Raw genomic sequence first — 19,448 nt, forward strand, 5'->3', positions numbered from 1 at the left:
TGTCCTTTGCAGCCAAAGATGGAGAAGCTCCATACAGTCAGTAAAAACAAGACCTGGAGCTGACTGTGGCTCAGATCATGAGCTGCTTCTTGCAAAATTTCGGCTTAAATTGAAGAACGTCGGGAAAACCACTAAACCGTTCAGGTATGACCTAAATCATATCCCTGATGAATATACAGTGGAGGTGAGGAATAGATTTCAGGGATTAGACCTGATAGACAGAGTGCCTGAGGAACTATGGACGGAGGTCTGTAACATTGTTAAGGAGGCAGCAACGAAATCCATCCCAAAGAAAAAGAAATGCAAGAAAGCAAAGTGGCTGTCTGATGAGGCTTTACAAGTAGCTGAGGAAAGAAGGGAAGCGAAAAGCAAGGGAGAAAGGGGAAGATATACCCAACTGAATGCAGAGTTCCAGAGAATAGCAAGGAGAGACAAGAAGGCCTTCTTAAATGAACAGTGCAAAGAAATCGAGGAAAACAGTAGAATGGGAAAGACTAGAGATCTCTTCAAGAAAATTGGAGATCTCAAGGGAACGTTTTGTGCAAAGACGGGCATGATAAAGGACAAAGAAGGCAGGGACCTAACAGAAGCAGATGAGATTAAGAAGAGGTGGCAAGAATACACAGAAGAACTATACAGGAAAGATCTGAATGTCCCTGATAGCCATGATAGTGCGGTCACTGAACTTGAACCGGACATCCTAGAGAGTGAAGTCAAGTGGGCCTTAGGAAGCATTAGTAACAACAAAGCTAGCGGAGATGACAGTATTCCAGCCGAGCTATTTAAAATCCTAAAAGATGATGCTGTTAAAGTGCTGCATTCAATATGCCAACAAATCTGGAACACTCAACAGTGGCCACAAGACTGGAAAAGGTCAGTTTACATTCCAATTCCAAAGAAGGGCAACGCCAAAGAGTGTTCAAACTACCGCACAATTGCGCTCATTTCACATGCCAGCAAGGTGATGCTCAAAATCCTACAAGCTAGGCTTCAGCAGTATGCGAACCGAGAACTACCGGAAGTACAAGCTGGGTTTCGAAGAGGCAGAGGAACTAGAGATCAAATCGCCAACATTCGCTGCATCATGGAGAAAGCAAGAGAATTCCAGAAAAACGTCTATTTCTGCTTCATTGACTACGCTAAAGCCTTTGATTGTGTGGATCACAACAAACTGTGGCAAATTCTGAAAGTGATGGGAGTACCAGACCACCTTACCTGTCTCCTGAGAAACCTGTACGAGGGTCAAGAAGCAACAGTAAGAACCAGATATGGAACAACCGATTGGTTCAAAATTGGGAAAGGAGTACGACAAGGCTGCATATTGTCACCCTGCTTATTTAACTTATATGCAGAGTACATCATGAGAAATGCCGGGTTGGATGAATCAGAGGTCGGAATTAAGATTGCTGGGAGAATTATCAACAACCTCCGATATGCAGACGATACCACCCTAATGGCAGAAAGCGAAGAGGATCTAAAGAGCCTCTTGTTGAGGGTGAAAGAGGAGAGTGCAAAAGCTGGTTTGAAACTCAACATTAAAAAAACGAAGATCATGGCATCTGGCCCCATCACTTCCTGGCATATAGAAGGGGAAGAAATGGAAGCAGTGACAGATTTTACTTTCTTGGGCTCCAAGATCACCGCAGACGGTGACTGTAGCCATGAAATTAAAAGACGCTTGCTCCTTGGGAGGAAAGCTATGGCCAACCTAGACAGCATAGTAAGAAGCAGAGACATCACCTTGCCGACAAAGGTCCGTCTAATCAAAGCTATGGTTTTCCCAGTAGTAATGTATGGCTGTGAGAGCTGGACTATAAGGAAGGCTGAGCGCCGAAGAATTGATGCTTTCGAACTGTGGTGCTGGAGAAGACTCTTACGAGTGCCCTGGACTGCAAGGAGGTCAAATCAGTCCATCCTAAAGGAAATCAACCCTGAGTGCTCATTGGAAGGACAGATAATGAAGCTGAAGCTCCAGTATTTTGGCCACCTAATGCGAAGAGAAAACTCCCTGGAAAAGACCCTGATGCTGGGAAAGACTGAAGGCAAAAGGAGAAGGGGACGGCAGAGGATGAGGTGGCTAGATAGCATCACGGATGCAATGAATATGAACTTGAGCATGCTCCGGGAGAGAGCGCAGGACAGGAAGGCCTGGCGTGCTATGGTCCATGGGGTCACGAAGAGTCGGACACGACTGAACGACTGAACAACAACAACAACAACAACAGTGGTTTGTAATTCTTCCAAGATTTCATCTTGGTTGGATGACAAATATGCATTCATATCTAGCAAGCAACTAAAATGAGGACATCCTGAAAATACCACAAATACTCCTAGCCTTAATCAACCATCACAGAGGTTTCATTGAATGAATGGGACTTACTTCAAAGTAAATGAATTTGATTGTGAACTAAAATGAGGGCATTTGATGTACATGTAATATGAATTTTTTTTTCCCCCTGATCGTTTGCCTACATTCCTAAATCAGGCCTCATCAAGATCAGCAGCTTTGTTAAGCGGGAGAGTATGCAATTAAATTAGTGAACATTATAAAATGGAATAGGATTTTAGTGGGTCATGATTCAGGCATTCATGCCCGAACCAGCCGCTGAGTATATAGTTAGAACCCTAACTAATGTTGCTATATTTGCCAGTGTTTTCAGTGAGGCTGTGAATCCATTATGGGCTTCAGTCAGAACCAGCCAGAACTCTAATGGAGCTATCCGATCTGCTGAACCCTATCTGTAAAATAGGTTCAGCCCCTTGGATAGGTCCTTTGGATTTCTGGCTGGTTCTGACTGAAATCCAGACTGGATGCCAAGCCCCACCGAAACTGGAGCCACCAGCCTCCAGTGAGTGATTGGCTTGTGCATTATGGTAAAATCTTTGGGGCTCTGTCTTTAGTTCTTAGACCAAGTCTCTGTCTGGGTGCTGCAAACTTGCCTCCTTGGTCTCCAGTTGCCATACCTGAGATTAAGGGCGCAATCCTGTGCATGTTTAGGCTGCATCTGGGAGTTTTAGGATTTATTTTTGTCTAAACATAACTAGGATTGTGCCCTAAGGGTATTATTGATGGACATTATTTGGTATTACTGCCTTTTGGTAGAAAGGCAGTTAGGAGAGGAAAAATAAAAAGGTAAAGCAGAATGAGCATTTACCAGTCCCACATACACACCAAAGGCTGAAATAAGAAGGCCACACCATTCTGTAGTGAGAGACAGCACGCCATGGGCTCCCAACAATGGAGGAAGGCAAAGAACGAGAAAAGAAAGGAAGCGGAGGAGCAGGAATCCACACGATGGTATAGAGGTCCTAAGGCTAGCCATGCCCCAAATTCCCACGCATTAACTTGCTAACTTTCTGTAACTTGCAGATGAGGTCGCAATATTCCCATCAATTATTGCATCTCTTTCAGCCAGAAAACACCAGGGGAGGACATGGTGCCCCAGAAATATTGAAACAACTGTCTGGTTGATGGGTCCCAATATTGGCTAAACTGTTTATCCAGATCAGTAGGACTGGTGTGTTGCCAGCTGGCTGGAAACAGAGTATGGTAGTTCTAGTCTTTAAAAGGGGTGATGAGTAGGATCCAGGAGTTTATCATCCAATACATCTTTTAAATGTTCCCTTCCAACTGTATGGTAAATAACGTGAATAAACTGGAAGAACCGGAGGAAATAAATCATATCATTCTTCCTGAACAAGCTGGCTTCAGGAAAAGCTCAAAATGCAATTGATCATTGTATGACTCTTCGTTATCTTGTCCAACAAAGCGTTAAGGGATTAAACATCTTTCTGTGGGTTTTGTTGACTTGGCCGCAGCACGTGATTCGGTTGATGGAAATAGGTTATGGTGCAAGCTAATTGCATATAGACAAATGTCTTTTATAATTGCCTCAGGAGTTGCACACTAATACCTCTGCTGGAATTGAATCTGAGTGGGATTTTCAGTTTCTTGACTGATGAAATTCCAGTAAATCATGGAGTTAAGCAAAGGTATATTTTTGCTCCCTTAATTGATCTTTTTCTTAATTATGTCATTCTGACATTTTCTAGCCCAGAATTCTTTCCACCTTCAATTGGTCCTCGTAAGATTTCCATTCATTTATATACTGATGACATGATTCTTCTATCTCTACAATTTGTATGTTTAAAAAGACAGTGGTCAAGGCTTGGCAAATATAGTAAAGAAGAAAATGGAAATACTAGTTATTAAAAAAAGAAACCCAATATTATGTTCTTTGAAAAGATACATCAGAAATTCTGATGGTCAATAGACAAGGAACATTTAGACCCATGTCAGGAATTCAAATATCTAGGAATTCATTGTAAAGATACATTGTAGAGATTGTAAGGATAGATAGACCCATACAGATATAAAAAGCTGTCAGCCTCTAGAACATTGGGAGCTACATCAAAAACTGATCTCTCAAAAGGTGGGTTTCTGATTGACCCTGCTTTAAAACTGTTCTGAAAGAAGGTGTTAGCCCAGATTTTCTATGGGGCAGAAGTAAAGGGCTAGGATGATTCTCAAATTGTGAAGCTGGAATCTTTCCAGAATAGGGTGGTTGTTCTAAAATGGTTAGAACTGCCCCCTGGTACTTCATTGGCTCTGATTTGTACAGAAGTTGGACTTTCTTCAACTGTGGCTTGAGTCCATAATACCATAATTAACGAATGTAAAAAAAATAAAAAATTCGTGTTTTGGTGGTATAAAAAGGATCACTGGGGCACAATCCCATTGGGTTGCTGCCTGCTACGTGGAAGCCTCCGATCTTGGGGGCCTCCGAGTATCCGTGCCCTGCCAGACTGCGGCCAGCGGGAGGAGTGACGGAGGTGATTTTCACCTCTCCACCCCCCTTTTAATTTCTTCCCATTAGACAGGCCTCTGAGCCCCTCCAGTGTAGCTGTGCTGGTGGGGGTGGCACCGTGTCTGGAGAGGTCACAGGAGAGGAAGTATCCTGGCCTCTCCTCCTTCCTCCCCTCCCTGCCTCCTGGCATGCCCTCCCCTTCCCCCTTGACCTCCGAGATCATGACACCAACCTCATGAAGGAGGAAATGCTGTGGCACCTACTGTGGTGGTGGGGGGGGGATCCGAGCAGGGATTTTCACCCTCAAGATCATAGCTCTGTCTATGGCCTTGGAGGTGAGAATCCACAGTATCCTATGGACAGTGTCTTGAGGCCATAGGATTGCACCCTTATAGAGCCTTTTGTTTGGTTAATCTCACTTTTCCTAAGCTTAGCCAAGCCTTCATGACAATTCCTTTTCAGACAATGCCTTCTGCCATGATCAGCGTCCAATGTCACAGGACCCTTTAGCTCAGTTCACAAGTCTTTGTGGAAGAGCTTCTATCTCAAGAGATTCCACTCCCCCCCCCTTTTTTTATTAGGGACACCATTTTGCATTGCTAGGCACTATTAAATGTGATTACATTGAAACCTCGGTGGTTTTTCAGGTTTCTTTAATTGTAACTACATGGAATAATTTCATGTGGAATAAATGTCCTTCGGTGACTGCCTAATTATCTCAGATAAAGAACAGTAGCCAGAGTAAACCATCCTTTCCCATCCTTTCCCTCAGATAAAGTCTACAAAGAGATGGAAGATGTTTTGGGCTCCTCTCATTCAATCTGCTATCAAGATCGGAAGAGACTGCCCTTCACCAATGCTGTGATTCATGAGATCCTGCGCGCAAAATATGCCTTGCCAATTGGGATCCCCAGACGATGTATAAAAGATATGAACATGTATGGTTTTATCATTCCCAAGGTATAGAAAAGTGATGCAGCTGCACTCCTGTATCCCAAGAACATCCAGGGGTGGCACTTTAAGAAATGTCCATTCATTCATTCATTTTATTACATTTCAATACTGCCCAAAAGCTGAAGCTCTCTGGGCGGTTCACAACAAATGCATCATAAAATGCAATATAAAATGTAAACATTTAAAACTACAGTATAGAAGTACAAATCTAAATAAAACCTAACGGCAATGCACAGATTTAAAATACAATAACAGATTTAAAACAACAGAGCTAAAAGACTAACATGCCTGGGAAAATAAACAGGTCTTCACCTGGCACTGAAAAGAGCACAACATAGGCACCAGGTGAGCCTCTCTGCCTCTCTGGGAAGTTCATTCCACAGCCACGGTGCCACAACAGAAAAGGCCCTCTTCCTGGTAGCCACTGGCCTCATTTCCTCTGGCAGGGGCTCCTGGAGAAGGCCCCTGAGGATGATCTTAGGGTCCAGGCAGGCACATATGGGAGGAGACAATCCTTCAGATAACCTGGCCACAGGCCGTTCAGGGCTTTGAATATTACTATCAGCACTTTGAATTGGGCCCAGAAATGGACTGGCACCAGTGCAGCTGGAAAAGGACTGACAGAATATGATCATATCGGGCAGCCCCTGTTAACAGTTCCACCACTCTGTTTTGGCACAGCTGAAGTGTCTGGCTGGGCCATTTTCAAAGGCAGCCCCACCCCACGTCTAATGCACAGCAACAACCCAGATGAGAGGTTACCAGAGCGCTGTAGCCAGGCTGTCTTTGACCAGATAAGGCCATAGGTGGTGTATCAGCCTGGGCTGATAAAAGGTGCTCCGTGGCACCGAGTCCACCTGTGCCTCAAGTGACCGTTCTGGATCCAGTGTGGTGTAGTGGCAAGAGTGTTGGACTAGGAGCTGGGAGATCCGGGCTCTAGTCCCCTCTCGGCCATGGAAGCTCACTGGGTGACTTTGGGCCAGTCACACACTCTCAGCCCAACCCACCTCACAGGGTTGTTGTTGTGAGGATAAAATGGAGAGGAGGAGGATAATGTAAGCCGCCTTGGGTTCCTTGCAAGAGGAAAAAAGGCGGGGTATAAATGCAATAAATAAATAAATAAATCCAAGACCACCTCGAAGCCCAAAATGGATCCTTTAGGGGGAGCGCCCCCCCCCCCCGAACAAGCTGAACATCCCTGAGCCGGGCAGACAAACCACCCGCTAACACTACCTCCATCTTGTCCAGATTGTGTCTCAGCTTATTGGCCCTCATCTAGTCTGTTATTGTGTCCAGGTACTAATTCAGCCACTGCCTCAAAAGGAGAGAAAGAGCTGGGTGTTATCTGCATATCAATGACATCTCATTTCATACCTCCGGATAAGCTTCCCCAGCAGTTTCATGTTGAACAGCATGAGGGATAGAATAGTGCCCTGTGGCACCCCACCTTAGGGTGTTGGACTCAATGGACTTGTAGGCCCCTTCCAACTAGGGATGTCAGAGAATTTCGCCATGAATCTCGGGGAGGCCGAATGCCAGCGCATTCGGCCCCCTGAAATCGGTGGCGAAACGGTCTGCCCCCTGCCCCCCCTGGGATGGGACTTACCTTGGGCGAATGTCCCTGGTGGCGGCGGCTCTGGCGGCGGTTCGGCAGTGGGGCGGCGGCGGGGCGGCGGTGGCCGGTCTTCCGACCAGCTGCCACCGCTGCCATTTCCAGTAAAAAAAAAAAAAACCTTTACGTAGGCTAGACGTGCCAAAATAAGGAACGCAAATGGCGGCGCCCATGGGGCGCCACCATTTGCGTATGCGCTTTTTTTTTTTTTCCCAAAGTCACCCGTGCTAGGCTACATGACGATTTACGTAGCCTATCATGGCTGACTTTGGAAATCTAGCCGTGATAGGCTACGTTAATTGTTACGTAGCCTATCACGGGTTTTCCCCCCACACACTTTTTCTTTCGCAGCCGGGGAGACGGGGCACTTCTCCGCGGCCTGAATTTCGGCCAGGCAAGGCGGGGCGCCTCCCTCCCGGCCTGAATTTCGGCCAGGCGAGGCGGGGCGCCTCCCCCCCCCCGGCCTGAACTTCGGGGGGAGAAGTGAAGCGCCTCCCCCCCACCGTGAAGCAAGCTGCGGGACAAGGTAAGTCCCTTTCGTCCATCCCTACCTCCCTCAAGGAGGAATTTACAACCTCCTGGACCCCACCAGATATCCCCTCCTTATTCATTGTAATAAGCCATAAAGGGCAAGGGTCAAGTGCACAGGTGGTCAACCGGACTTGGTCAAGGACCTTGTCTGCATCCCCGGGCCTCAATAACTGAAACTCAGCCAGTAAAACTGGACCAGACGGTGCTCTAGACGCCTCTACTAATGGGAATGCATTAATTGTGGTGTCCAATTGATGACGGATTTGAGCGACTTTATTTTCAAAATGCTGCACCAACTTCACTTGTTACAGCGTGCTACCGAGGGTTCCATCATTTCTCTCTCTTGCTCAGATTGTAGCAGGCCACAAGCCACTCCAAAATGCTCCACTGGATGGCACCGAGAAGATGCAATGGTTGTGGAAAATAAATCTGTCTTTGCGACCCTCGTTGCCACAGAGTAGGCTTGATAATGAGCTCTAACCGGTGTTTGCTCAGACTTGTCACAGTTTTCCTCCACCTGGCTTCTCTTCCCTCTTGCTTCATTGTCCTCAGCCCAGGTGTATGCCAAGCAGCTGGCTGGGCTCAGCTCAGAAGGAGGGAGCGCTTGTGTCAACCGCCTGAGTCATCTCTGCATTCCATATGTCTACATGGGAATGTCTTGGGTAGTGCAACCCCAGCCCCCATAAAAATCTGAAGGTCAAGAATGGCCCGCTTGTGTATTGATCTGGAATGAGCTTGAAACTCAAGCACCTAAAATTTAAACAACTTCGTAATGATAAGTAACTTCCTTTCAACATATGACAGCTTCAGAATCCTGTACCAATGCAATGTGCGGCCACTATAGTTATATATAGTTCTCTATATTAATTGAGTCCTGCTCAGTGCAACGACAGGAAGCATGATGATATGATGCTCTTCTAATCATAGAATCATTGAATCATAGAATAGTAGGGTTGGAAGGGGCCTACAAGGCCATCCAGTCCAACCCCCTGCTGAATGCAGGAATCCAAGTCAGAGCATCCCTGACAGATGGCTGTCCAGCCTCGTCTTGAAGGCCTCTAGTGTGGGAGAGCCCACCACCTCCCTAGGGAATTGGTTCCATTGTCGTATTGTTCTAACAGTCAGGAAGTTTTTCCTGATGTTCAGCCGGAATCTGGCTTCCTGTAACTTGAGCCCATTATTCTGTGTCCTGCACTCTGGGATGATCCAGAAGAGATCCTGGCCTTCCTCTCTGGGACAACCTTTCAAGTACTTGAAGAGCACTATTATATCTCCCCTCAGTCTTCTCTTCTCAAGGCTAAACATGCCCAATTCTTTCAGTCTCTCTTCATAGGGCTTTGTTTCCAGTCCCCTGATCAGCTTTGTTGCCCTCCTCTGAACCCTCTCCAGTTTGTCTGCATCCTTCTTAAAGTGTGGTGCCCAGAACTGGACACAGGACTCCAGATGAGGCCTAACTAGTGCTGAGTAGAGGGGAGCTAGTACTTCCCGGGAGTTGGAAGCTATGCTTCTATTAATGCAGCCCCAAATAGCATTTGCCTTTTTTGCAGCCATATCACATTGTTGGCTCATATTCAGCTTGTGATCGACAACAATTCCAAGATCCTTCTCGCTTGTACTGTTGTTGAGCCATGTATCCCCATCTTGTAACTGTGCATTTGGTTTCTTTTTCCTAGGTGAAGAACTGGGCATTTATCCCTATTAAATGTCATTCTGTTGTTTTCTGCCCAGTGCTCCAGTCTATCCAGATCACTTTGAATTTTGTTTCTGTCTTCCAAAGTATTAGCTATCCCGCCCAATTTTGTGTCATCTGCAAATTTGATCAGCATTCCCTGCACCTCCTCCTCCAACTCATTCATAAAAATGTCGAAGAGCACCGGGCCCAGGACTGAGCCCTGCGGTACCCCACTCGTTACCTCTCCCCAGTTTGAGAAGGTCCCATTGATAAGCACTCTTTGAGTCCGATTCTGTAGCCAACTGTGGATCCACCGGATCGTTGTTTCATCTAGCCCACTTTGAGCTAGTTTGCTCATCAGGAGATCATGGGGCACTTTGTCGAAAGCTTTGCTGAAGTCGAGGTATATGATGTGTACAGCATTCCCACAGTCCACAAGGGAGGTTACTTCATCCAAAAATGAGATCAGATTCATCTGGTAGGACTTGTTTTTGACAAATCCATGTTGGCTTTGAGTAATCACTGCATTGTTTTCAAGGGGCTTCCAGATGGATTGCTTTATCATCTGCTCCATTTGATCAATCAGTCATCCAGACTGATGTCAGTCTGACTGGTCTGTAGTTCCCAGGTTCCCCCTTGCTTAGGAATGATGCTTAGGAATGTACAGATTGCCTTAGCTGGGGTCTGTGTGGGGGGGTCCGCAGGTGGAGAGAGGCGATCTGGCCCTCCCCCCGGAATCCTCCCCGGCCGGCTCCGCTCTGCGGGGAGTCTACAGAGCCGCCGGCTGACTCCAGCCGCAGCTGGACTTCCGGCCATGGCCGGTCTGCGGACGGAAATGGCGGCCGGTGTAGGGGACGCCATTTGCGTCCCTGCCTTTGGCCATGATTGGCTACGTAAATATTCATGTAGCCTATCACGGCCAATGGCAGGAACGCAAATGGCGTCCGCTACACCGGACGCCATTTTGTTCCGCAGTCCAGCAGCGGATGGCTGTGGAACGAAGACAGTGATGCAGATCAGCTGCCGCCAGGGAGGTTCTGTCTCGGGGGGATTTTGGAGGGTGGCGGAGGGGTAGTCCATTCTGCCACAGACTCCAGGGGGCCAGTTTCCAAAGAATCCGGCCTCATTGGAGTCCATGGCGGATTTCTCCTTCTCCAGTTTAACTTTACTCTCTCCATTCAGAGTGTAACTGCTATGCTCCTTTCCCACAACACTCCAACCTCCCTGGCAATGGTTGCCTGATGTTATGTGCACTCTCCTGACACTTCTCTGCCTTCACTCTATCCAGGTGAACATTCCTGCAATGGCAGTACTAGCAACCCCCCCCACACACACACACACATACACACATGCACACACTCTTGCTGAATTAGACCAATGACCCACCTAGTCCAGCATTCTCTCCCCACAGTGGCCGACCAGATGGCTCTGGGAAGCCCACAAGGTGGACATGAATGCAATAGCGCTTTCCCACTGATATATCAGCAACTCTTACTGAGAAAGCATGCTGTCTCCGATTCTGGAGGTAGTATATCGCCATAACGACGAGTAGCCATTGATAACCTCCTCCATGAATTTGTAATCCCCTTTTAAAGCCATCCAAGTTGGTGGCCATCACAACGTCTTGTGGAAGCAAATTAAATAGTTTAACTACGCACAGAGTGAAGAAGTACTTTCTGGAAATCTCCCACCATTCATCTTCACTGGATGATCCCCGGGGTCTAGTATTATGGGATAGGGGGCAAAAATGTATCTCTGCTTTCTCCATAGCATGCAGAATTTCATACACCCCTAAAATGTATCGTGGTGCTGAGGGCTTGAGTGACTGCACTGTGTGTGTTGACCTGTTTATGTGCCTTATTGTGTGGCTTATGGTGATTGGATGTACTTAAAACAGAACATTCAACACATTTTCTGAACCAGTCTTCCAATAACAAAGCAGAGACATCACATGACAAATAGCCACTTACACCGATCTCTCATATTCTGGTTTCATGAATACCTATAGGTTATATACCAGAGTCAAGCACATGGATTTGAATTAAGTGTGTAATGGGTTTTTGGTTTTCTCTCTTGAAGAAGGAATTATTGTCATAGCAACGTTGCAGGAGTACAGAAATCATTCTTATTGTTTTACATAAATAAACAAATGTTTAGTCTGCCTTTAAGAATAGAACCCTCTTGAGATGGCATTCAAGATAAAAATGATACAAAAATATGCACATGACAAATAGCCCCTTGTCTACCCTTGTCGCAATCTCTCTCCCTACAACACACAACCCCACTGGTACCTCACCTGGAGTTTCTTTTTCTTTTTTGCAAACTGTTCATATGTGTACATGAGTGTGCAGGTGTTAGGTATGTGTACATATACACAGATGTGCATGTGTGTGAGAGGGAGGGAAGGGGTGAAGTTAGATGACCGGGATAGTGGTGTGTGCTGCTGCAGATGTATTCTGAGTCAACTTTTTCTTCCTTGTAGAAAACCATGGTTATTGCAGATCTGCGCTCTGTACTTCTTGATCCCAAGCGATGGGAAAAACCCAAAGAGTTCAACCCCCAACATTTTTTGGACAAGGATGGAAATTTCTTGGCTAGAGAGGAATTTCTGCCATTTGGAGCAGGTAAATGTGGAAATAACATCTAGTCATGTTTAATGGCTTGTTTCAAAGGGACTCAAGGTCAAAGTAGATTTAAGGGTGGGAGATCCATGATAGGATCTCCTGTGGTTTTTAAATAATTAAAGAATGTCCTAGTGCTAAGGAAGAGGGTTTAACCTATTCCTCCATATCGTTCCTCCAATCCAAATTCTCCCTCCCCTCCTGAGATGCTTTCTATAATTAAAGGAAACAGCATTTCAGCATGAGGCAGTGTGTTCCCTTGGATCCCTGAGTAACTAGATGGAGTAAAAAATAATGAAAACAACGGTGAGGAAGGAAAACTGGGGGAGCTGGGGGGGGAGCAACACTGACTTAAGAGGAGGCTGCCAACCAGCAAACTTTTTGCTAACTGTTTTAAGGCCTTGGCTTTCTGAAGGAGGGAGTTTCCGAGGAGAAAGAGAGAGGGGGTGGGGAATGGGTGGGGGTTAGTTTTCCCACGGTGGAAGGAGGTCTTGTGCAACTGTGGGGTGTGCAAAGGATGTGAAGGTGTAAAAGAAGCTTCATGTGCACTGCTTGGGTGGAGGCTCTTAACCTGGGTGGATGCTAACAGGTGATAATGTGTTTGTTGGCAGTAAGGCAATGTTTAGGCACGGAGCTTTCCCTCACTAAGCCAATTAAAAGGGGTGTGTCTTGGGTGACTGGCTTGCATGGGAAAACTGCCAAGAGCTTGGTTTTTGCATATTTCTGGAGGTCTCGTGATAGGCACTTCCCCAAACCAGAAAATCCAAGTTGATCAGGCAGAGAGTTCTGGGACCTTATGGAGGCGGAGATAAGAAACACACCAAGTTGAAAGAAGTCTAGTATTATGGCATAGGGGCAGTCATTTGTCAGGGATGCTCTGACTTGGATTCCTGCATTGAGCAGGGGGTTGGACTCGATGGCCTTGTAGGCCCCTTCCAACCTTACTATTCTATGATTCTATGATAAGTTTAAGGTTTTATTGAAAGACTTACATAATGAACTCACGTTCCTGACAGACAGTGGATACCAATGGCTATGCAACCCCAATTCCCAAAGTAAGCCGTGAAAAGCAATAGACACTCTACCCTGGAAGCTGTCCACCCATTCCGACTTACACACAGCCAATGCTGGCCAAGCAATTGGCATAATGTGGAGATGGACCGGGTGGGGATGGGCACATGTCGGATCCAAAGTTCTGTTGTCTCTCCACTTAGTCTCCAAGACTTCAGTGGCTTTTATTCCCTTTTTGAGAGGTGGTAGATCTTAGGTCAAGGGACTTCACGTTGCAATTATTTATAATTCATCATGTCCAGTTCTCAGAAGGAATTGTTTCTCTTGCAGTTTGCAACAGCCATCTGGCACCTTATCGAAATCTCTCAAGGACTTTCGCAGCTGCCATGAAACACTTTCTTTATTGCAATGTCTTCTGCCCTTATGTTAATATCCACCCTATATTTTAAGTTGAAACCTTGATGGCAGTCTTAACTTATTTCTCCCGTCCTTTATTTCTCCTTCCCTGATCCATCACTTTCCCTGTAAATAAAGCCATTCATTCTCATTCAGACCTCTCTATCTCTTCCTTAATACCAGATTACATGGGCAAGGGAATCAAAACATATGATTCTTTATAGAGCATCTCTACACTGAATGTGTTCACCTTGTTACATTGAGTCATTTAGGGTGCAATCCTATGTAGGTTTAGACAGAAAAAAAGTCCTACAACTCCCAGCATTCCCCAGCCAGCCTGGGGAATGCTGGGAGTTGTAGAACTTTTTTTTCTGTCTTAACCTGCTTAGGATTGCACCCTAAGTTGTCTTTTCTTAGTTACAAATTACAATGCTTTGATAGAGGGTGGTAGGATCACACAGAGTTCCAAAGGCGTCTTTCAGTCTACAAGGTTAAGGGTTTTTTATCTAACCCTAAAGAGAGGAAGAGTTCGATATTATCTACATCTTCAGGAAGATTAATTAAAAAAATGAAGTTAGTAATGAAAATGGAGATGCAAGAGGGGAAACTAATAAGGGAGGAATAATAAGGCAGGAAATAAACTTTATTGGTAGGAATAAAGCATATAATGTAATAGAAAGGAGAGGTATGGATAGGAGTCAGGAGTCATGTAAAATCACATCGTCACCTGGTGCCTCTGTGCACAACGAGGGCGAGCCGCTCCTCTGATGCATGCTAAAGGTGGATAGCTGGTGTGCACTCTTCTTGTGCTGTGTGCCTAAGATCTTGCTTTTCATACTTCCCCATAAAAGTTGGATACTTTGGAGTCAGGTATATAGGGGCATCCTCAAAATAGCAGTGAGGCCGAGCGCTTCAGTAATATTGCGGCTGCTTCCAACTCCCCTTGGGAGCTCACCACAGTATCACAAAGTAGCTGAGGATATAAAAAAGTGCCACCTCCAAGCCCCAAATAGATCAAAATGAGGAGAACTTACTGCAGCAGTCATGCAGACAAATGGGACGGAACACCAACCAGACAGTGTCCCCAGCCTCTTCTCCTTTCTTTTCCATCTCTCTCTCCATTTCTTCCTTTGGGGGCTTCTGTTATCCTCACCATTGATGGGCTCGATGAGCTACCAGTACTGTCCATGGTGGGTCTGCCTTAGAGTTCCTTCACACTTTTTTTGGGGGGGCAATTGTCATTCTTCATTCATGGCATTTCCCACATGCAATACACAACGTTGTTGTCTTGCGGCAGCTGTCCCACACCTTCCCCCTGCTTTTCCCGTGATATTTCTGTATGTGGAAAATGCGGTATTATTTGCAGCTGCGCAACAGATCTGCCATGACCCGCCCATATACTGCTATGACACACTTTGTGTAGGTGGTTGTTGGACAGTGCAGTGTTGATGTCACCCTCCCGCACCTCCCTTGACCTCCAGCCCCTTCACCATTCCACTCCTGAGAACAATGCTGGGAACTTTGGAGGTGCAACATACCGGCATTTCACTAGAACAGCATGGCAGAGACTGCTGTTGCTCCAAACACCCGCAATGTTGCAACCCCTTTCCACTCAATCCCCTCTCCCAGTGTATACTCAAACGAGAAAAGTGTTACTGCTGCTTTTACAGGGACAATCCTCACTTGTGCACATGAAGGGTGAGGAGCAGACTTCTGAAGTTGCAAATGTACTTTGGATTGTATAAAGAAGTTGCTGATGTAGGGATTGGAGGCAGCAGAAGTGAAAGGGGAGGCAAAGAAATTGAAATGAAGGGGGAGAGGCTACCCCAGAGGGGGTGAACAATGGGTGTGTAATGCTGCTGACATCCAATAACATCCCACCAGGCTCTACCCATCAGTGTAAATGGCAGGTAATGTTATGCAGTAAAATAAAAACCAGCTGTGTAAAGAACCAATTTAAATCCTGCAAAGAATCCAGAAGCCCCGGTAAGTGGCGGGATGAAAAGCCTGGTGTGGTGAAGCCCTTAGAAAGCAATGAGATGTTGGTGCTTCACGGGCAGGGAACGTGGAGTGGAAAGCAGCTCTGATTATTCCCCTCTTCTCAGCCCTTCCGGCAGCTGGACCTGCCTTCTCAAAGCACGATGCATATTCTTCCTAGACTAGTGATCAAAGGGAAAACCAATGTGCTGCATGCCCTATAGTTAGACCCATGCTGCTCTGCTCAGTTGTCAGTACAGCCTTCCTTCGGACACCCTCAGGAAAAGGAAAGCCAGGCCCCTGAGGGTGCAAACCCAGAGGATCAAAAGGAGCTACAGAAAAAGCGATGATTATAATACTGGGATATGAGGTGGGCCACTTTGGGTGGCGGTGCCTTGGTTTACCAATCCAATGTTTTTCCTCAAGGTCAAAACTAGTTGCTGACCAAATGAGAAACACTGGCGCTTTGGTGGAACAGGTTCTGACCCACTTTCTGCTTTCCCCTCTGTTCCTCTGCAGGGCATCGGGTGTGTCTCGGGGAGCAGATGGCAAAGATGGAGCTCTTCTTTTTCTTCACCGAACTGCTGAGGGCGTTCAGGCTCCAGCTGCCAGAAGGCGCGAAAGAACCCAGTGAAGACCCTATAGTGGGGTTGACATTCCATCCCCATCCTTTCAAACTCTGTGCTGTTCCCCGCTGCGGTTCAGCAGAAAGCACGGAAAAATAATGACAGTGCCTTTATTTATTACCGTAACTTCCTCTGCCATTCCTTTCCCTTTTTGTCTGAGATCCTGCCTTGACTTGCTCATGCTCAGACTCACTCTGCCCTAGAACATCTCCAGTCAATCACTTCAGGAAGATCTATCAGGAAACTGAGCCATTGTCACCTAGGGCGGAGCTGACACCCGCCCCCCCATTTGCCACCTCATCAGCAGGTGTGAATTTAGGAGAGGCAGTTTGATTTTGGGGTGGGAGCCAAAATGGTTTAATGGACCATTTCTGCTTTTCTTCTTACCATTTCAGAAGCACTCTTTATTCTTGCAGCTGCATCTCTTCCTTCACTTGTCTTTTACTTTTGGAGAGCTGCCAAAAAGTGTTGGCAGCAGATGCAGCCAGGCAGAGCTCTGGCCTCAGCCATGTTTCCCCCCCTTGAATTATGCTAGCATCACACCCCTGACATGGTTCCAAGGGAGTGGGGTTGGGGAGCACATGGTAGTGGTTAGGCATCTGCTCTTATCACCTCTGCTGCTGACACATGGGGTGGATTTTAAAAAGTAAAAAACAAGGAAGAAAGAGCTGCACCAGTGCTCGTGCAGGTGCTGCTTTTTAAACAGTAAAATGAAAAAGACGAAGCACGATCTGCCAAAGTAAGTGCACCAAACCCATTTGGGCCATTTTGCTCCCTCTCCATGGGTGCTGTTTCAACAAGACACACCAAGGCATGTGCCCTGAATCTTCTGAGCTGTGCCCCAAATTCTTTGTCCCATGACATCATCTGCCGTAATACAAGCCTACCTCTTTCATCTGAGCTCAGTAGTCCTGCAGTGGCCAGGAGATCTTAGGACTCACTCCCTTAGCACAACAATAGGGGGTACAGAATGAAGGCAGCAGCCTTTAACCTACAACAGACACTAACACCTTTCCTTCCTGCTCATTGGTTCCCCCCCACACACTCTCCCGGACTTTCCACTCTTACATGCCCACTGCTGACAGCTTGCTTGCAATGAAAGTTTGAAGAGAGTGGGGGAAGGGTAGGAAGAGCTCCCTGTGAAATACTGGTATTTTGCAGGGCATCTGATTTTGCTGTCCTAAACTGGAACTTTTGCTTTTGGCAAAAGCTCAGTGGCTTCAGCACAGCAAAGGATTTAATTAGCCTCCAAAAGCTAATTAGCCTCCACCATTAAGTTCTCCCACATAGCTCCCGGTAGCAGATTAACCAAACGTTGGGCTACGGGTATGCAAGGTTATGCTCCAGGAAGTGCTGAGGAGGCTGTCTGCAGACAGCGCTCTGATCTTGGACCCGGGAATCTGAGCTCCCCATCCCACTCAGAGACAGCATGGAGAGAACCACCCTGGCTGCCTCTCCGAGCTCGCAAAAGTGATCTTGGAGAGGATGGAAAGGGGGTGGTTCTGTGGGCGAGCAGGGCTGGAGAAGTGGGGATATGAGCTATCTCCAGCCTTCCCCAGCCTCCTTCCCTCCCCCTCTGCAGAGCCCTAGCTAGATGGGCAAAAGCTGTCTAGCAAAAATGCAGCATAGGAGAAGCACGGAAGTGATGATCGCCTCCACTGTCCTTCCACTCTGCAAAGCCTCTGAGTTCGGAGGCTGACGCACATCCAGATAGGATTCTACCTTTAAGGTATGCACAACCCTTCCATACCCTTCACGCCCTTCTGTAATTCCTTTGAAGTGCTACCCCTCGGAAAGGAGCCCATTTGCTTAGCAAATTCCCCCCCCTCCATTTCCAATCACCATTCTTCTTTTCCTCTTCCTCCCTCCCTTATCTTGGGCTCCTTTCCTCTTCTTTATTCCATCCAGAGCAAGGGGAATTCTCAAGTGGGGAGGGTGGTGGGTAAGAGAAGTTCTGACCTATATTTGACTTTATACAAACAGAAAAAGAAAACGTGGATTTGCTTCTCCTCTTCACCTGACTCTTTGAGAAAAGTGGTTTCACATGGTTGCAGAGGAAGAAATCTTTGGCTATTTTGTTTTCCAGTTGCCATTATCCAGCAGTTGAATGACAAGCTTTAATAAAACCAGGAGTTAGGTGTTTTGTTTTTGTGGTGGGAGCAGGGAAAGAGGAACTTAGTGTAGTGTAGTGTAGTGGTGAGAGTGACGGACTGGGAGCCGGGAGATCCGGGTTCTAGTCCCCACTCGGCCATGGAAGCTCACTGGGTGACTTTGGGCCAGTCACAGACTCTCAGCCCAACCTACCTCACAGGGTTGTTGTTGTGAGGATACAATGGTGAGGAGGAGGATAATGTAAGCCGCCTTGAGTTCCTTGCGAGAGGGAGAAAGGCGGGGTATAAATGCAATAAATAAAATAAATAAATAAACTTATACAATCCTAGGTATGTCTACTCAGAAGTCAGTCCTATTGTGTAATGGGGCTTACTCCCCAGAAAGTGTACATAGGATTACAGCCCATGTTACTTTTGCAGGGAGGTCTGCAGCCTCAGCCTGGTCCTTTGCATGTTTACTCAGAAATAGGTTTGGAGTGTGAGCATGGTACTGCAGGCTTAATAAACTGCCCAACCCATTCCCCTCCATAGACCTAGCCACCCTTTCAGCCTATGCATGTTTTGTCATTTGGCTTTTTATTTTATTTTTTGCATGGGGCTGGGTCCATATTTATGCTGAATCAACTACGTTGGTGGAAACGGAGTTTCCTGCCCCCTTCTTCCTATAGCAGCCTTCTGAAAATGCTACACAGAGAGACAGAAGCCCCTCGTGATGTGAGCTGGTGTTTGCTGTGGTGTGGAGGTGGGTGTGGCGGAGGCGATCTCCAAAAAGTGGGCGGAGAGACTTTCTGGGAGCAGAGCCCATCCTCTCATGCAACTGCAAGACAGACTCTGAATCCAGCTAACAGACTCTAACTTCAGTGGTGAGGGAAAGGCAATTGGTACATGGTCAGAGGCACTTTCTCCATAACATAGCCCTAACATTGAGAGCAGACGCCTTGGCTGAATTTTTGGCACAAATTAAGTTATGGGGAGGAGGAGACAACAAGAGTTTGCACATAATGTGGAGCTAAAAGAAAGCTGAAAAACAAAAAAACAAATACACCTTTTTTTTATGAAGAGTGGCTGGAGGATGGAAAAATGAGGGCTGATTGTGTGGAATGGTATGGAATATATGTGTTCCAGGTGT

At 46.6% G+C, this 19,448-nt stretch overlaps 1 protein-coding gene across 1 annotated transcript in view; it reads left to right on the forward strand.

Annotated features, from left to right (window-relative positions):
* Positions 1–16,307, forward strand: part of LOC146351726 (cytochrome P450 2J4-like) — a 37,652-nt gene extending 21,345 nt beyond the window's left edge. The window contains exons 7-9 of the mRNA XM_084847691.1: positions 5,581–5,768; positions 12,060–12,201; positions 16,102–16,307. Of these exons, the coding sequence (XP_084703817.1) occupies positions 5,581–5,768; positions 12,060–12,201; positions 16,102–16,307 (536 nt within the window). The remainder of the gene's footprint in view (positions 1–5,580; positions 5,769–12,059; positions 12,202–16,101) is intronic.
* Positions 16,308–19,448: the final 3,141 nt, after the last annotated feature.

Source organism: Heloderma suspectum, chromosome 3 (genome assembly GCF_057233095.1).
Source record: "Heloderma suspectum isolate Gila_16-S chromosome 3, 16-S_ref, whole genome shotgun sequence".
Classification (NCBI taxonomy): domain Eukaryota; kingdom Metazoa; phylum Chordata; class Lepidosauria; order Squamata; family Helodermatidae; genus Heloderma; species Heloderma suspectum.